At 39.5% G+C, this 19,320-nt stretch overlaps 1 protein-coding gene across 1 annotated transcript in view; it reads right to left on the bottom strand.

The window, feature by feature from the left end:
* Positions 1-19,320, bottom strand: part of POLA1 (DNA polymerase alpha 1, catalytic subunit) — a 314,044-nt gene that overhangs the window by 283,424 nt on the left and 11,300 nt on the right. Inside the window, exons 5-15 of the mRNA XM_055337985.1 lie at positions 14,607-14,722; positions 13,896-13,958; positions 12,956-13,048; positions 12,436-12,523; positions 11,941-12,142; positions 11,674-11,852; positions 5,829-5,941; positions 4,959-5,075; positions 3,665-3,739; positions 2,457-2,595; positions 1,351-1,505 (exon numbers count right to left, since the gene is read on the bottom strand). Of these exons, the coding sequence (XP_055193960.1) occupies positions 1,351-1,505; positions 2,457-2,595; positions 3,665-3,739; positions 4,959-5,075; positions 5,829-5,941; positions 11,674-11,852; positions 11,941-12,142; positions 12,436-12,523; positions 12,956-13,048; positions 13,896-13,958; positions 14,607-14,722 (1,340 nt within the window). The remainder of the gene's footprint in view (positions 1-1,350; positions 1,506-2,456; positions 2,596-3,664; positions 3,740-4,958; positions 5,076-5,828; positions 5,942-11,673; positions 11,853-11,940; positions 12,143-12,435; positions 12,524-12,955; positions 13,049-13,895; positions 13,959-14,606; positions 14,723-19,320) is intronic.

Below are 19,320 nucleotides of genomic sequence, written 5' to 3'. Positions count from 1 at the left end.
TGCTCCCATTTAAAAGAGATTCAAGAGACATAAAAAATTAAACATCGGGATCCCTGGGTGGCGCAGCGGTTTGGCGCCTGCCTTTGGCCCAGGGCGCGATCCTGGAGACCCGCGATCGAATCCCACATCGGGCTCCCGGTGCATGGAGCCTGCTTCTCCCTCTGCCTGTCTCTCTCTCTCTCTCTCTCTCTCTGTGACTATCATAAGTAAATAAAAAAATTTAAAAAAAAAAATTAAACATCTGTGAATCTTACATGAATCCTGATTCAAGGAAACCAACTGGTAGAAAACATTTTTGAGTCAGTAATGTTGTTACTAACTATATGGTAATACAGATGGTTACTAGGCCTATCAGGGTGATTATTTTGTAGTGCATAAGAACATCAAATCACTATGTGGTACACCTGAAACTAATGGATGTCAAAAATAATCCCAAAAGACATTTTTGATAAAAAGAACCATATGAATATGGACTGAGTATTTTATTTTTAGACAGGATCAAGGTATCACTGGTATAGTTATTAAGTGCAATAATGGTATTCTACAAGAAAGCGTATATGTTTTGAGAGATGCATGCCAAAGTATACAATGGTAAATTACACAATATCTGACCTTAGCTTTTAGAATACTTCCAGCAGGGAAAACAAAGTGGAAGGAAAACAAGTGTGACAAAATCTTGCTTACTACTGAATGAGTAAAAGGATTATGGAAGTTCATTATATTATTCCAAGTCCACTTAAAGTTTTCTAAAATAAAAAATTCAAATAACAAAAAAATAAAAATAAGTCCAGAAATTTAAGTCTTTAAAGAAAACTCCAACACCCAACAAATTCAATTCTATCTCCAAAATGGAGTTTGGGAGTACATTAGTATTCTTTCTTCTCCAGAAAGAATAATATCCCCTTGTAGAATAGTTGTACAAGTTCAAGAAAGCATTGCATTAAAGCATAGGTACAGGGGTACCAGGGTGGCTTAGTAGCTGAGCATCTGCCTTTGGCTCAGGTCATGATCCCAGAGTCCTGGGATGGAGTCCCACCACTGGACTCCCCATGGGGAGCCTGCTTCTCCCTCTATGTCTCTGCCTCTGTGTCTTTCATGAATAAATAAATAAAAATCTTCAAAAATTTTCTGGGATCCCTGGGTGGCTCAGTGGTTTGGCACCTGCCGTGGGCCCAGGGCGTGATCCTGGAGACCCAGGATCGAGTCCCACGTCGGGCTCCCTGCATGGAGCCTGCTTCTCCCTCTGCCTGTGTCTCTGCCTCTCTCTCTCTCTGTCTCTCATGAATAAATAAAATCTTTTTTAAAATCTTCAAAAACAATTTTAAAAAGCATAAGTACAAATTTCTTTACCTCATGTTGATGTGTCTTTGCATTCTGCATTGTCTTCATGCTGAAAGACATGACCACGAGTGGAGGAGGACCAATATCTTTAATTACATTCACCAGGTCTGGTTTCAAGGCCATTGCCTCAACTTTACACCAACTGACTGGCTGATTCAAGAGCTCTGAAAGAGAACAGATAAAACAGATCAATAGCCATTTGTTGAAAAAGGAAAACTACTATAATTAAGATATCTGTGATTAACTGAGAAAGTCTTCAACCCCATATTCCCATAAGAATGTCTTATTACAACATCTAACTAAAAATAAGTCCGATTATTGGGTTGTATGCAAAGTCATGTGTATGTACAGTATTTTCATCTTCCTGAGAAAAAGGTCCTCAGCTTTCATCTGATTTTCTTAAGAATCCAGGACCCAGGGATCCCTGGGTGGCGCAGCGGTTTGGCGCCTGCCTTTGGCCCAGGGTGCGATCCTGGAGACCCGGGATCGAATCCCACGTCGGGCTCCCGGTGCATGGAGCCTGCTTCTCCCTCTGCCTGTGTCTCTGCCTCTCTCTCTCTCTGTGTGTGTGACTATCATAAATAAATAAATAAAAAAATTAAAAAAAAAAGAATCCAGGACCCAAAGAAGTTTTTTTAAAAAAATAAAATGCCACCCTAGAGGAATCACAAAACATTTTTTTTTCACAAAACATTTTTGAGAGATTCATGTAGCCAAAACAGAGTATCACAAATGCAAATACTGGAAAACATGAGGTAAAAAACCAAACGAGCACTAGCCACATCAGGCAGTGATGCTTTCCCTCCTTCAGAGTCAGCAGTCCACTACGTATAGCAGGTGGGCTTCATCGGCCAGGTCAGAAGTACATGCCAACAATAGCACAAAGAGAGATGCATGCAAACGACCACCTGGGCTAACGCCTCTCCCACTCAACTGCTAGGCACCACAGCAATAAAGTAGATCCAAACACATTCCCAATACTCACTTAAGGAACATCTTGTGGAAAACAACATAAAAAAGGAAGGAGAGGCACTGAAACACAAAGACCAATTCCTTAACTTCTAAAAATCTCCTCTATCAGCAACCTGGCTTTCCAAACGTAAATTTTTCCTTACGTGGATTTTTCACCTCGAGCCAACAAGGTCCCTTGATCTTTCTGTTCATCAAGAACATTTCTAGGCTGGATGTGTTGGTCCCAAACACATGAGAAAAAGTTTCTCCTTTCAAATCCTGAGGAAGCTGTGGCATTTCAGCCTGAAAAAGGCAAAGAAGAAAAAAAAACCCTTTTTTGTTTAAAACTATTACTTTACATTTTCCCAAGTCTATATTTGAAATAAACAAAAGCCTCTTTATGAACCTCCAGAAGAAACCCCTTTGATATATATGAAATGTAATTTGCAATACATGAAATCCAAAACAATTCACAGGACACAAAAACAATTCACAATGACAAAATAATGCATCTTGATGGCACTCATTAGAAGAAAAATAGGCCAAGAAGCTCCCCCAAAAGAGGATTTCTGTCCAGAGCTGTACATGCCTTACTGATAAAGAATAGCCAAGTAAGTACCACTCCATTGGAAGAATAAAAGCAAGAGAGTGGAACTCATTTAAAATGCTTCTATGGTACTTTTCATCACCACTGTCAGAAACATTTCTTAGAAGTTTCCCTTTTCCAACATCATGAGATCAAAACTCTATAACAGAGGTAAAAAGAGGTTAAGGCCCAGTTAATTAATGTCCCACAGCAATGACCCTGCCTATCAGAGGAGCAAGAGCAGCACTACAGTGCCGCTGACGTTCCTCTCTTTTCTGCTGCTCAGAAGGGACACTTCAACAGACTAATGATATTCAACTCCACCACATGGCATTCATTCCACTTGACAAGCAGTTGTGCAGTTTCAACTCACTTATTTAAAGATGTATACTTAAGGGGTGCCTGGGTGGCTCAGTCGGTTAAGCATCTGCCTTTGGTTCAGGTCATGATCCCAGGGCCCTGGGATTGAGCCCTGCGTCAGGCTCCCCACTCAGCAGGGAGTCTTTCTCCCTCTCCTTCTGCCTCTCCCCCCTACTCATGCTCTCTCACTCTCCCTCCTCTCAAATAAATAAGTAAAATCTTTAAAGATGCATACTTGAAAGCCGAGAAAGGCAGTAAAACTAATGATCTATATATTCAAATTAATTGTATCCATTTTAATTACTCATTACTATAAGTCCACCCCAATGAACTGTGGGCTTGAGGAGTCCTGCTGATACTAATTGAAATTTCAAATATAGAGAAATGTCATTCTCAACCAAAACCCAGTAACTTTCTTTGACTTACCGAGTATCTAACTTCCAAGTACTCAGATTTTTCTGGAACATCAGGTATCTCAAAAGCATAATTCTTTTCCACTGGCTGGGTAAGTAGATATTTAAAAATAATTAAGAAAAATGCTTTTCACAAATTAAAATGACAAGCATATACACAGCACACGTCCCTATATTTGACACTGAGGAACCCAGTAACCTCATGGAACACAAAGGTAAATAAAGCCAAAAGGGCACCCTTTCCCACTTTCCATTGGGCCTAAACACCCAGTGACAAAATGCTAAAAAGACTTCTCTTGGACACTAGAGAACTTGGAAATGTTTGCATTCAAGAAGGGCAATAAAAGATTAAAAATATTTATAATGTTAATGTATTAAATCATTTGCTACTCTTTGATACTAACCAACTCCATCTTGAATGGAGAATTAATATTAGCATTAAAATTATAGCTCATATTTACTGAGTGCTTACTAAGTACCACGGACTATTCTAATCACCTAATAAGAATTCAATGGCTTAATTCTTGCAAGAACTTTTTTTTTCTTCCAACAACTCTTGATATAGGGTCCCATTTCTCAGGTGAACAAATAGGCCCAGGAAAGTCACTCAGCCCTTCTCCAAGGTCACACACTACAAAGTCCTAGGGCTAGGACTGAAAGCACTAGCAGTCTGGTCCCAGTATCTATGCTCTTTACCATTATACCACACTATTTCTAGAATTTTAGAAGATTTATCCATCAGCCATAATTCAAAGCTCAAATAGTTAAGATGATTAACCTTATCTTCAGCAACTCAATCCTCCCTTTGCTGCAATCACTGTTAAAAGTATCCTGAATTACAAGCCCCTATGATGATGGCCAAAGGTCGTCCTTTATTGCACTAAAATCAAGACCAATCAATATGTAACACATAAATAAAAGATTTTTATTCTATCGGAAACAGCATCATAGTCCCTGATTTTTAAATATAAAACCTTAACCTTCAGACCAAAACAACCTGCCAATAACTAATAAAAACAAGATCATAAGAATTTCTTCTCCATTTCAGAAAAAGAATACAAGATATGCTGCAAGTATGATTACTATGTGTTATCTTTCTATTCAAATTCACGAAAATTATTTTCCAAGAGAAAAAAATATTTTTACCAATCTTACGTATTAGTTTTACATTCATACCTATGAAATTTCCAATGAATTATAGCCCCAAAAAAGACATTTTTCACAAAGAAGATATACAGTAATTATTTTGTAAGTCAGGAAATGAACAAATAAAAAACAGCAGGAAAAAATTATCACCAAATACAAACCTTAGACTTGAACTTCATGATTTTATATTTTGCTGCTATTTTCTCATCAAATTCATCATAAACATCCTTCATTGTAACTAGAGTTTCTGTTTCTTTTCCTGTATTTAGATCAATTTTCTGCTCTCCCATGGAGAGGAGAGGGGAGGGAAAAAAAGTATCTGTACATGAGATCTTTTTAACAACAAGAAACCCATGTCTAATTCAATTTTCAGCTTCAGCCATTTAAACATTTAGAAGAACAGTCTTAGAGGAGTTCAAAGATACCAGGAGACCCCCAAAAATACTAACCCCAATGCCCAAATCTTCCCAGTGGCATCATAAAAGCACATAAGATAAAAATGACTGATTCTACAAAATGGGAGAATAGTGTGGTAAATCCTGACCAAGAAGCTTCACATTCACAGTTCAACTGAGATCTCAGGGGAGGGACTGGGCTTAGGAGGGGAGTGTGGATGCTAAGTCGTAATTTAAAAAGGAGGAGCAAATGGAGCTAAGCTGGTTCAACGGCCGTGGATGGAACAGTACTGCTGCCTGCACAGCAGAAGCATGACAACTGGGCCAAATGCCATGTGACAGTTTAAAGCCATATACTCCCAATCCTGATTACTATGGAAATGAGGGGTGGGGGAGAAGATACCATTATACACTAAAACCCACACTTTGACACTGTAATGGGTCGAAAAACACAGTTTTACTCCATTCTCTATTCTTCCCAGCCTCTAACAGAGCTGCTGACAACCAATGGTTACTAGGCAGGCAGCAAGAAAGAAGCATCTAGGCTATGGGTAAGTCATAGCCCCAGTGAAGAATACGATTGGTGGCAGAACATACAATGTACTTGGAATTAAAAGGCTAACCACTATCAATTACCATTTCTCGGGGAAGGAAGTAGAGTGTTCGCTCGATGTTTTTCACCATAACACAACAGCTCACATGGGTTTTGGCAGATTCAATCCAAACTTTGCCAAACAGAAATACCACACCTAAAAGAGTAAGAGAGGACCGTGAGAAAAGAAACATTTCAATTATATCACAATAAAGAGGCAATATAAAGGCTCACTGTATGTGTCCACACATTTATGCCTTCATGACACATTTTTTACAGTAAATTTGTATCTGCTGCCCACTCCGCAAGCCCAGTTCACTTACTCAGTACTTATACCACACAGTATCACACTAGTAAAACCTGTAACCATGGAGATGACAGGGGACAGAATATTCTCTAACTTGGTGTCAAGATTTTCCCTAGAATTAGAGACATCATAGGTAAATGGAGACAAACCTCAGTTACTGGGGAGACATCCCAAGTCCAAGTAGACACACACCTGAGGAAATACTGAGATACCCCAGGTGAGTGCAGAAACCCTGGGGAACTGGAGACACATCCCAGCTAAGTGTAGACATAGCTCAAATTAGAGATACCCTAGGTCAGTGTAGGGAAAAGAACTTCCCTAGAACCAGGACTACCCAGATTAAGAGAAACAAAGCAAACTATTCTCCAGTGAATCGCCTATTTAAATCTCTTGTGAAGTGTGAGAATACTACACATTGCTTTTTAGCACCTGTACTTACCAATAAAAATTAATATTCATGTATAAGAATAACGTTGTATGGTACATCAATTTTCCTATACGTAAAATTGCATTTAGAAAAAACATAATGTCATATACCTTATTTCATATAATGATAAATATCTAATAATAAGGCTCAACTATTATCTCATAGTTTACCCTTTCTACCTCACAGACTATTTAAAAATCTGGATAGGTAGTACTGGTCATGTTCCTTGCTCTTCTATTTCTGTACAACAAATGTTATAATAACCAAATTAGCAGACATGCCCCTTTTGAGATTCCTATGTAATATATACCACAAATTAAAAAACAAGCCTTTCTAAATAGACATCAAGTCACTGTTCCTGAAAGCTGGACATCAAGAAAGGACTCCAGAGATTTGATAGTCAACCTAAGAGATGGCCACTGTGCAAAATCCTGAGCTCTGTGCATAATTAGACAGCAGTAATCAACATAGCCACTCAACACAGCCACTTGTCTGAGACACTACGAAAATCCTGGCACATGCAAAGGCTACTGTTCACAAGGCCAATTACTCCAGTTTCACAAGATAGCTCATCAGTGCTTCCTTTTGTCAGTCATTCTAGTAGAAATAAGACCATCTAAAAATTTTCATTTCTGCAGATGATTAAAATTCTTAAAAGAGTTGTGTGATTTTCAGCTGGGGCGGGGGGATGAAGGGGAGAGGGAAGGGAGGACTGTGGGGAATGATTAAAAAAGAAAAAAAATCACAGGAGCTCAGAAAATTAAAAGTCATCCTCACAACAGTTACAGACGAAAAAACAAAATCCCATGCAAAGAAAAATAAAGACCCTAATATTGGATTCACAGATTCAAATAGCTCATTTAACAGTCAAACTAATATCACACTTCATGCACACATTTGACACTGTTTATGCCTCATTTGCCACAAAAAGATCATGGTAAACAAAGATTACATTCCCCCCAAAGTTACTAGCTGAAACCAGGTGCAGTCAGGATTATTCAACCTTGAAAAAGTCATAATGAAGACAGGATATCTTCCCATATGCAAAGAGTAAGATTCTTTTCATAATTATGGAGCATTCAGCAACAACTGACTTACTTAGAATCTGGAAGAAAGTGAGACACAATAACAGGGTCTTTGGGAGTACTTCGTTTTTATTAGCAGCATTGATTTCACCAAGGCTCAGTGATCATTACCTGCTATCATGATGAAACTGTTCAACCCCCTGAGATTAAAGGACTTAAAAAAAAACCTTTTTAACCCATTGGCATCAATCACAGAGGACACAGCTTAAGAAGTACCACAGAACAGCATAGTGGACTTAGGGTGAGAAGCCCAGAACTCTGCCACTAATGGTTGGCCACTTATCTTTTGGAGCCTTAGCTTCCTCCTCTATAACTACACTAGATTGTCTGAGGCCTTCTCCAGCACTAGAAATTTCCTTTTACCATAACATTTAAAAGATAGGCCAAGAACAGACTAGTACCTCTTTCAAATGTAAAATATTTCCCAACAGTGGTTGAAAAGGCCTATCCTTGACTATGGTAGTACCAGGAATTCAGTAACAATACATATCATAAGTTGGTTGCTTTCCCAATACAGCAATGCTTCAATGGCTCACTCCTAACCTCCAACACCTACTACTACAGATGAGCACTAGCCATTAGAAATTTCTGTGATGACAGAATTGTTGTTACCTATGCCATCTATGGATATGATAGCTACTAGCCACACTCAACTATTAAAGCATTTTGAATTTAAGTTTAAAAAATGTGGCTACTGGTTGAGAAGCTGAAATTTAAATTTTATTTCATTTTAATTTAAATCTAAATTTAAAGAGCTACATGTGGAAATGTACAGTACCACAGTGGACGGGGCAGCTCTAGACCCTGTCCTGCAAAATGACTTAATAAGATTATCAACCAGTAAATAAAAGGTAAAAATAATGAACTCATTTTTATAAAGGAAAGAAAGATGACTATTGTCTCTTAAGGTTCTAATCCTTGGCAATTGACATTGGGCAATCTGATGCTTTATATGTGGATTAACGGGGTGGGGGGGCACCATCCACCTCTACACATTACCCATTCTTCCCCACATCACTGTAAGACTTTAAGAGGCAACCTCAGCCAGAGCAATGAATGAATACACTTCGGGCTCTCTGAAACCTCTCATGTGCATCTAAAGGACTGTCAATCGCGTGCAATTTATTTCACTAAACATTTTATTAAATACCTGCTAGGTGTCTGGACCATGCTGGAAACTGAAAATATAAAGTACCAGCCATCCAGGAGTTTAAAAAAAAAGCTTTGGGGCAAGAAAAATGCAGAATCAGATCTTTATAAAATAGTATGACAAACACTGTGACTGCCGGGAAAGGGTATGATGGGGTATCAGGGCAAGGGCCCTTAGGCCAATCTGGAGCATCAGGAAAACTTCTAGGACATGACACATTCCATGTGAGGGCATTCCAGTCAAACACAATGAGTAAAGGGACATGGCATAAAGAGCAGCAGGTATATGCGCAGAACTATCTCTAGAACACAAAAGTCATACACAGCAGGTATCAGAAGCCTTGCTAAAGAACTTGAACTTTTAGGTTGCAGGCAGTAGCTATTGATGAGTTGTTTTTTTTAAACGAGAAAATGATGTGGTCAGCGCTACCCTTCTGAGCAATCCCTCTGACCACAATGTAGCAGATGACAGCTGAGGGATTCCCTCAGGAAGCTGGTGCAATGGTTTCAGTAGGCAAGAAGGGATCAGAGGTAGAAGCTGCAAGCAGAGAGAGAAGACAGCTTTTCTACTTTAGGAGACTAAAATTAACAAGACTTGCCGAAGAATGTGAAGGAAAGGGGCACTCAAGGCTTGCTCCCAATTTTCTGGTTTTGATAAGACCATTAACAAAGACAGGGAATGAAATTCAGCATCAAGTGAAAACAGTCAAGGGATTAGTATTGGGAAGGGCAGCCCCACCATTCCAGCAAGCCCCACAGTGTTGTTCTGCTCCAGGGAGCTTAAAACACATAAAGCACATGTGAAAATGGTATCCCCTGCCCTGGGTGGCTCAGCGGTTTCGCGCCTGCCTTTGGCCCAGGGCGCGATCCTGGAGTCCCAGGATTGAGTCCCGCGTCAGGCTCCCGGCATGGAGCCTGCTTCTCCCTCTGCCTGTGTCTCTGCCTCTCTCTCTCTCTCTCTCTCTCTGTGTGTGTGTGTGTGTGTCTATCATAAATAAATAAAAATAAATCTTTTGAAAAAATGGTATCCCCTGAAGCCATACAACCGGGCAGGCCTGGGTCTCAGCAATGGATGGGAAATACTTGTTCAGCCTCACACAATCCCACCAGTCTACCTTCCACCGGTGAATAACAAAGACGTATCCAAAGAGGTGAGAAGGTCTAACCAAATTATCTTGTCTTGTAGATACCATTTCTAAGATGGCTTATTCTTTACCTAAGAAACTAACACATGGCAGTTGGCTACTCAAATGGCTGCGCAGAAGTTTCCTGTGCCTTTGATATGCTGAAGCCTATTAATGCTTCTGCCTTCCCTTCAGGGAGATGGTAACAACTTTCTAGTTAAGGTCAATGCCTGATTATCTTTAAGGTAAATCCGGCCTTCAAGTCTGATGGTTAATACTTAGTCTTCTTACTCATTGCTTGTTTTACTAATACCCTATTTTGCAGCCTCCAGGAAACCGCTTGGAGAAATTACACAGTTCCATCTACCCGCACACCCAGACACAGATCTGAATAAAGGCAACTGTTTCAGGATACGTATGCTATTTTTGTATGAATCGGACATACCTTGGAATGCCCAGCCTGTGGTGAAGAAGGGCTCAAGGAGTACAAAAGGAAACAAGAGAGCCTCCTGGCTTATCTCTGAGTCAGAATTCACATTTTTCAGTTCACTGAGAGGAAGACCTGGGAGTCATCCCTGATTCCTCCTGTGAGCCCCCACATCAATCCACTGACAGGTTCATGTCAAAATACATGTGAGATGCATCCGCTTCTCTCCTTCTCCACAGCCACCACTAGGCCAAGTAACTGGCATGCCTGCCCTGAACAGCTTGATCTCCAGGGCTTCCCCACTACCTCGGTTCCAGTCTCCCCCTCTCCCCACACACACTGTTCTCCACACAAACCAGAAGGCTCTTGTTAAACTGTAAACCTAACCATACGACCACCACCCCCACTCCACCAGCACTTAAAATCCTCCACCACTTCCCAACTCTGCGCTGGGAGTAAGAGCTAAATTCCTCAATATGGCTTTCAAGGTCCTTCGTTATCTGCACTTTGCCTTTGTCTCCAACTTCATTTTCTACCAATCTTGTCCTGTGATTACCGTGCTACAACTGCATCGGCCTCCTTTCTCTACAGCTTCTGTGCTCACCAGTTCCTCAGGCTGAAAGGTTTCTTTCCTCAGCTAAGCATGTGCCTCAAATCTCAGCCCAATGGTGATCTCAGACAGACCTTCCTCGGCCATCCCCCACCTAAATGCCTTCACACCATTTATGAACTTCCCTCATTTATCGCCCATTTTTCCGACACCCACTCCCACCCCACAAGAGTGTAAGCTCCATCAGGATCAGGAATTTGTCTGGCTTGTTCGCACCATCTCAGTGCCTGGCACACAATAGGGGTTCAATTTGCCGAATAAAGAAACAAACTAAGGACTGATTCCGTTTAAAATAAAGCACATAACTACAACTTTAGATACATCGAAGGGGAACTACAAGTACACATTCCAAAATCGCATATAACTGGTTTATGGAAAAAACATTTTCTTAAAAGATTTTATTTATTCATGAGAGAGAGAGAGAGAGAGAGAGAGAGAGACAGGCAGAGGGAGAAGCAGGCTCCATGCAGGGAGCCCGACGTGGGACTCGATCCCAGGTCTCCAGGATCACGCCCTGAGCCAAAGGCAGGCACTAAACCGCTGAGCCACTCAGGGATCCCTCCGGAAAAAAACATTTTTAAGGATTATTCATACCACAGCTCCTCTCATCCGGGCTTGCCCACACACGTTACAGTGAATGAATGGTGCTTACTACACATGTATGTGAGGACAGAGCCTTTGCCAATTATAATCACTAAAGCACTTATGGGAAAGACACTATTCTGTATTAAAGACATATAGTTACCCTACATATGATTACCTGGTTGGCTGTACTGATCTTCATAAGCATCCAGCCAATAAAAATGAAACACTTGCTCCTCATCTGTCCCTTTCACCAGGGGGAGGTGACTGGAATCCACTTGGACTTCCTGGGCTGAGAAACTGCTATCATCTTCCTGATCAATGTCCCAACAAGACACATCTGGGAGAAAACTTCCTCTGCAGAAATTACATTTTGAAAACCTTTCAAAATCCAACTGAGTAATTTGTAGTGCTACTTGCCAGAAAAGTCATAAAATGCTCTTACAAGTAGGACGTGGTCCCTTTCCCAGGATCTGCCTCATGCTTCACCCCCTCTGTTGGCTCACTCTCTTGGTGCCAAGTCTTGACAGCCACAGGCTCCACATCCACTTCCTCAGCCTCCATGGGCTCATCAAAGTCACCATCTTCAAAATCCATCGCTCCTGAGTCCTCTTTGTCATCTATACACAACGCTGGCACCGGCTCTCCTGTAGGCATCATCACATATTCCCATCATGTACTGCTGCCATGGAACACAAAGGACTCCCCAGCACAGCAACAGCAGCCTACTCTTTTTCCCACACTGCATTTGCATTTCTCTTCAATCTCAAATTGGATGTTTTTTAACTTTTACTGCTAGGGATTCAAGTCTTTAACAATTAAACCTGCTATCAGAATACCTTCATAATCACCTCCACTTCCTTTTTCACGGGGCCTCCATTTCTGACAGCATTTTGCAACTGTTCAACATCCTTGCAGGTCTGCCTGACATCAGACTTACCAGCAAATTCAGCACATTTTACAGGAACTGGAGTTAATGGAGGCTCCTTCCTTGAGACAGGGGAAGCAGTCTTTCCTGAAGGAACTGCCTGTAAATATTTTTAAATGTTCAGTCAGTTAGCTCTGCGTATCAGAAAATATCCAAGTGTCCTACCCTGACCAGAGAAAATGACAGTTTCCCATTTATACAACAATTCTATGTATTATTAATGTAACAGCTTCCATTATTTTACTGTTACCTACGTTTACAAAAAAATACTTGTTTCCAGGAAGAAAATTATTGCATTTAGCACAGCTGTAATGCCTATAATAAACACATACTAGTAACTAAAAACTTACTATGAAAAAACCAGGCACATGCTATTTTTGAAATACATGAAACTATATAATGCAACGAGAGTCCTAATTTAAAACAAAAATCAAGAACAAATTCAAAAGCATTTCCCTCATATAGAAAAGCAACAAAGTAAGTTTTAAGCAAGAATATAAATCAAGATTGAAAGTATCTCCACACACTTTACCTTGGGGGTGTGCACAGAGAAAGGATTCAGTGAAGCTCCAATGGATCTTTTCTTCTTTGGTATCATTATAGGTGGTGGAGTTACTGGAGGTTTCTAAAAGGAGGAGTAAGACATTCCCTGCCATGCTTGGCTTACCACAAGACAGAAAAAGTACATTTTTCCCCCCACTGAAGCCCAATAAGCAAAGCATTTTTTTTCCTTCCCGGCTCCCCCCACAGATCTATGCTCATGTACTGTAGTTACTATAGCAACAATACCACACTCACTAGAAAACCAGAATAGATATTAAATCCACCTCTCACCAATTTTTTCTTTTTACAACTCAACATACTTTTCCCCTATCCTTCCAAGATATTACATTTAAAAACTGTCAAGATAGAACTACACGGTGTTCATGTTAGTTGTTTTAATCAAGAGGTACTTAGAAAGAAACACACCTCTAAATGAGTTTAGTCTTCATGTGAAATACCCAACTGCAAATTCCCAGAGCAGCTGAGCCTTTCTGAGTTCTCTCAGGGACAGTTCACTGATTCTTCCTTCACCCCCCTCTCTGAATTCAAGATGAGGATCTCATGCCTGATTGTGCAGACTGACAGGTTTCCATCTATTTCGGGAACATACACTGCAGCAACACAAGCAGTGTGCATTCCCAGAACTGACTCATGTGTGTATTCTTACTGCTTCAAACACATCCCCACGCAGCCCTGTCAACATAATTGCATAGGTTGTAACAGCTGGAAACTACTCACCTAAAGTGGTAAGAAACCAATTTGGAGAGGTGTTTCTTTTGGGGGGGGAGGGGGTTGTGGGGTTTTTGTGTGTGTGTGTGTGTGTGTGTGTGTGGTAGTATTGTCATCGAGTTTTTTTTAATATTCTAACAGCCATCTGTTTAATAAAATTACTGAATTGTTTCTTTGACAACTCCCAGAACATGACTTACCTCAGTGTTCAGATCTTGTAGAATGTCACCTAGCAGATCATCCTTGGACAAGTCTACAGCTTTCTGGAAATTATAAAGAGAGGCAGAATGAGAAAGCCCTGAACCTCATGTTTGCACCCAGACCATGTGTCTGTTAAAGAACCCAACCAGTTAGTCCTTGCCTCTTCAGTCCTAAGTGTGAATCTACTGTTCACATATCTTAACAGCCACCTGTGTACATGTAACTCCTAAACCTAAGGCTCCCATCCTGTTTTTACCTTCATTCCATGATCCTCCTGCTAATCAATGAAACACACTTGTTATCCTTTAGGTTTTCATTCACTTTTCTATCTCCAAGTTCCAAACAACGAGGTGCCTAAATTCATCTAGAAATCTACATCCATCCACCTTCATGACTGAAATCAGGAAAACACAATTGAAATATCTGAGCTCAAATACACTGAGCACCTATTGTCTGTACAAATACTAAATTTACTTCTCAAAGGAAAAGACAAAATATAAAAACTCACAAAACAGAAATGCCTGAGTGGCTCAGTGGTTGAGCATCTGCCTTTGGCTCAGGGCATGATGATCCCGCTCTGGGGATTGAGTCCCATGTCAGGCTCCTGTGAGGAGCCTGCTTTTCTCTCTGCCCATCTCTCTCTTTGTGTCTCTCATGAATAAATAAATAAAATCTTTTTTTAAAAAAAGAAAGAAAATCATGAAACTCACATCTGTAGTCTTCTTCCCAGCACTAGCAATGAACATTGACTTGATATTGTTTGGTTTTGTCACTGCAGCCTTCTTTACATTCCTCCTGTCTTTGGTACGTGCTTTATCATCTTTTCCTGTTGGAATATAACTTATTTATAAACACGTACCAGCACAAATCATTATGGAAAACTAAAAGCCAAGTCACCTGCTGTCTGTACAGGAGTCTGTATAGGAGAATGAGAAAAAAGACAAAGAATTCAAAATATAAAAATATTTCTATTTTTTTTATCCATGGTAGACAGGGAAGAATCTTGAAAAACAGCTCAATTCAGGAAAACTTAAGCTAAATGTTATTATAAAAACTGATGACTGGGCACCTGACTGGTGAAGTTGGTGGAACATGAGACTCTTGATCTCCAGGTTGTAAGTTTGAGCCCCAAGTTGGGTGTAAAGATTATTAAAAATAAAATCTTCTATTTTTAAAAGATTTTTATTTATTGATTTGGCAGAGAGAGAGAAAGAGAGAACGCACAAGCAGGCAGAGTGGTAGGCAGAGGGAGAGGGAGAGAAGCAGGCTCTGAGCAGGTAGCCTGATGCAGGGCTCGATTCCAGGACCCTGGGATCATGACCTGAGCCGAAGGCAGATGCTCAACTGACTGAGCCACCCAGGTGCCCCCAAAATAAAATCTTTTAAAAATGATGAAATGGGGCACCTGGGTGTCTCAGTGGTTGAGTGTCTGCCTTTGGCTCAAGTTGTGATCCCAGGGTCCTGGGATCAAGTCCTGCATCACGCTCCCTGTGGGGAGCCTGCCTCTCCCTCTGCCTATGTCTCTGCCTCTCCCTCTGTGTCTCTCATGAATAAATAAATAAAATCTTTTTTAAAATGATGAAATACTAGTTAAGTATCAGAATAAGTTATTAAGTAGGACTGTTTAATGGCTATTATTAGTGAGAATAAAACTTTCTAAAAGGTGGGACTTGTTTTTTAACAGAAATAAAATGATCAAGCTCATCTGGAACCAAGGGATTAGTCTAGCAGCCTTCAGGAGATCAACTTTTTAGTGCTATCCTGAATCTGGCAGGAAAACTATGAAGAAATAGGCTTATCAGTCATGGTAGTATAACATCCTAATTTCCATCTTCTGGGACCAGCAACCACATACACAGTATGTTGTAACAACACTAAATGGCACAGACATCTGCTCAGTAAAGAACATCTTGTGCCATGTTTTTTCTCATGGCCATGTGTAAATCACCTACAAACTCTTCTAATACTGTCAGTTTTACTCTCTCTGATTCATTCCAAAGAAATCTCTACCTCAAAAAGATCTTGAATAAATAGTTTATATAGTGTGGTAGTGGCTAATACTACTCAAACCAGACAAAAGAGAACTGAATCCAGAAAAGACCGAATTACTTACAGAATTTATTTATTTATTTATTTATTTATTTCTTACAGAATTTAGCACATAATAAGGGTGGCATGGCATCTCATATCACTGGGTAGAAGATGGACTTTTTTAAAACAATGACAAATGTCTACTACTTTTTTTAAAGATTTCATTTGAGAGAAAGAGAGACAATGAGAGAGAACATGAGTGGGGGTGGGAGAGGGAGGAGACTCCCTGCTGAGCAAGAAGGCCGACCCAGGGCTCAATCCCAGGACCCCAGGACCAGGACCTGAGCCAAAGGCAGACACCTGACTGAGCCACACAGGCACCCCGAAGATGAACTTTTTAATAAGGGGTGTTGGCTACCTATCTGTCAAGAAGTCAGTCAGTATAAACACCAAATAAATCACCGATCAAAAATTTTTAAATGAAAATATGGAAGACTTTAATAAAAGGGCAAGTTCTGGGGCATCTGGGTGGCTCAGTCAGTTAAGCCTCTCACTCTTGGTTTTGGCTCAGATCATTATCTCAGGGTTTTGAGATCAAGCCCCATGTCAAGTTCTGTACTAGGCATGGAACTTAAGCTTAAGATTCTCTCTCTCTCTCTCTCTCCCCGCCCCCCCGCCTCTCTCCCTCTTGCTCTCTTTCCCTGCTTCCATCTCTTAAAAAAAAAAAAGGCAAGTTCCTTTGCAACCGGGTACGGGGAAAAGTCTTTCTAACTGATTCAAAATGCATCTGCAAGAAAACAAAACTGATATATTCAATTAAAACAGAAACAACTTAAATACAAAACATGAGAAAATTTTTACAGTATTTTGCAGATAAAGGACCGATCTCTCTGATTAAAAAAAAAAAAAAGGCGCTGGTATTTAAAAAGCCCCAAAACCCAAAAGGAATGTGCACAATAAAAACATACATACAGTTCACATAAAAAATATACAAGCACCTATTAAGTTTTATGAAAAGATGCTCAACTTCATGTGTAAAAGAAATGCCAATGAAAACCACACTGAGATGTCATTTTTCACATATCAGAGTGGCAAAAATCCAAGAACTTCACAAGGCACTCTGCTGGTAAGGCCATAGGAGTATAAATTATTAGGACATGCGAACTCAAATTGATCATGGGAGTGTAAGATGGGACAAAAACTATAGTAATATCTCATAAAACTTCATGTACATTTTACTCTCTGAGCCAACAATCCTCCTCCTAGGAATTTTCTGAGGAAAGCACCATATGCACTAAGTTATTAAATGCAGAATTATTTGTAAAAGCAAATTACTGAAAATCTACTTGACAACTCAGTGAAAACCATTTGAATACACCATTATCATACATTTATACAGTAAAATACTATGCAACTATATTAGAAACAAGTAAAAAAGAAAAAAGATCTTTAGGTGATAAAATGGAATCATTTTCAGGATATCTTGTTAATTAGAAAAAACACAAAGTACAAAAGCTTCTATAGAAAAATATCTTTTGTGTGAGGAAAAAAGTAAAAAAAAATATACACATAATTACATTCGTGGGTAGGTACTCAAAAGAACTGAAAACAGAGGTGTTCAAACAAAACTTGCAAGCAAATGTTTATAGCAGCACTATTCACAAAAACCAGAAGGTGGAAACATCCCAAATTCCATCATCAAATAAATGGATAAACAGTATGTGGTCTATCCATGCAACAGAATATTATTCAGCCACAAAAAGGAATGAAGTACTAATACATGCTACAACACATGGGAAACCTTGAAAACATCATGCTAAACAAAAGGAGCTAGACACAAATGGTCACATATTTTATCATTCCATTTACCTGAAATATTCAAAATAGGCAAATCCATAGAGACGGAAAGACTAGTAGTTGTCAGGGGATAGGGGAAGGAAGACTGGGGAGTGACTGCCTAATGGATATCCACTCAGGGTGATAAAAATGTTCTGAAATTAGATAATGGTTATGGCTACCAACACTGCTAATATATTAAATGTCACTGATGATAAACGGTATGTGTATTTAGCCACAATAAAAAGGGCACCTTTTTCCATGTGCCTAAAAATGAAAAAAAATTGTAGGACATTTGTGAAAAATATAGGACAGGAAATAATTTTTTATTGAGATCATCTGGCAGTTTGAAAACAATATAATTAATGGCCAAAATGTTTAGAATACAAAATACACATCCTAATACAGGGTATCAAAAGAGAAGGTCAATAAAGTTTGAAATAGCCAGGAAGGTTTCATAAGCAGGCTTTAATCTCACCATTGTAGGTTAGTAGTATCTAGAGAGAAGGACAAAAAGAAACATAGAAAATAGGAGTCAACATCTGATGTAGAGTCTTCTACAATTTTAGTGCTTCTGTTTGTTTTATTCAATTTCCTACTAATTTTTCATTAGGACTTAGTTAATATTATCTCTATTTAAAAACGTGTCAGGGATTGGAGCCACACCATAAAGAGTTGTCCTTTCACATCTATGCAAAACTGCACAATTTCTTCTAAGTCTTTAAAGTTGCTTGCAAAATTCCAGTTCCCTTCCTAGAATCTTGAGACCTTTTTGGGCTCCCCTGAGGGTCACTGAAACAGTGGGAATTTGTGGGTGAATGGTGGCAAAGCATGGAAAAAGACTTCTAAGACTGGCTCTCCTCCAGAATGCCAAGTCATTCTCTTCACTGATGTATAACTGAGAAGAGATAACAAGATGACAGTGGAAATACAAAGATGGCTCATATAGTCAACAAATGCTACATATTTTCTCTGTACTTGCTACTGTGATTGGCACTGAGATGACTAGCACATGGGTCCTTTTCTCAAGACCCTTCTGGTCCAGTGCAACCTAACTTATAGCCAACAAAAGTAATGTCCAGGTAAGTGATAGTATATCATTCAAAATGATACAGGTAATGAACAAAATAACCAGAACTCAAATAAAGGCCTCCTCAGTTCGGGGAGATAAAAAAAACACAAGCTCCTTTCATTTTCTTCTTCATGGACACACACAAACTAGGAATATGCAATCAGCCACATTGCAACCAAACAGTACCACTGTATAGAGTTCTTACATTAACACAGGTTGGCGGAAACAAAAAAGATAATCCCCATATTCTAACTGAACTAATGAATGAATAACATCTCACATATAAAAAATACACACATCCTTTTTTTTTGTAAAAGGAAAAACACGAGTATAATCAGAAACTATTAAAAATGGTTACCTATGGAAATGGGTAGAAACAAAGTAGAAAGCACAGGGATGAGAATAAGATTTACCTGAATCTCTATCATTTTGATTCTGAAATCATAAAAATGTTCTACAATATTCAGAAAATAAAATTAAAACGG

Source organism: Nyctereutes procyonoides, unplaced genomic scaffold (genome assembly GCF_905146905.1).
Source record: "Nyctereutes procyonoides isolate TBG_1078 unplaced genomic scaffold, NYPRO_anot_genome, whole genome shotgun sequence".
Classification (NCBI taxonomy): Eukaryota; Metazoa; Chordata; class Mammalia; order Carnivora; family Canidae; genus Nyctereutes; species Nyctereutes procyonoides.
This window is presented reverse-complemented; position numbering and strand designations above follow the sequence as displayed.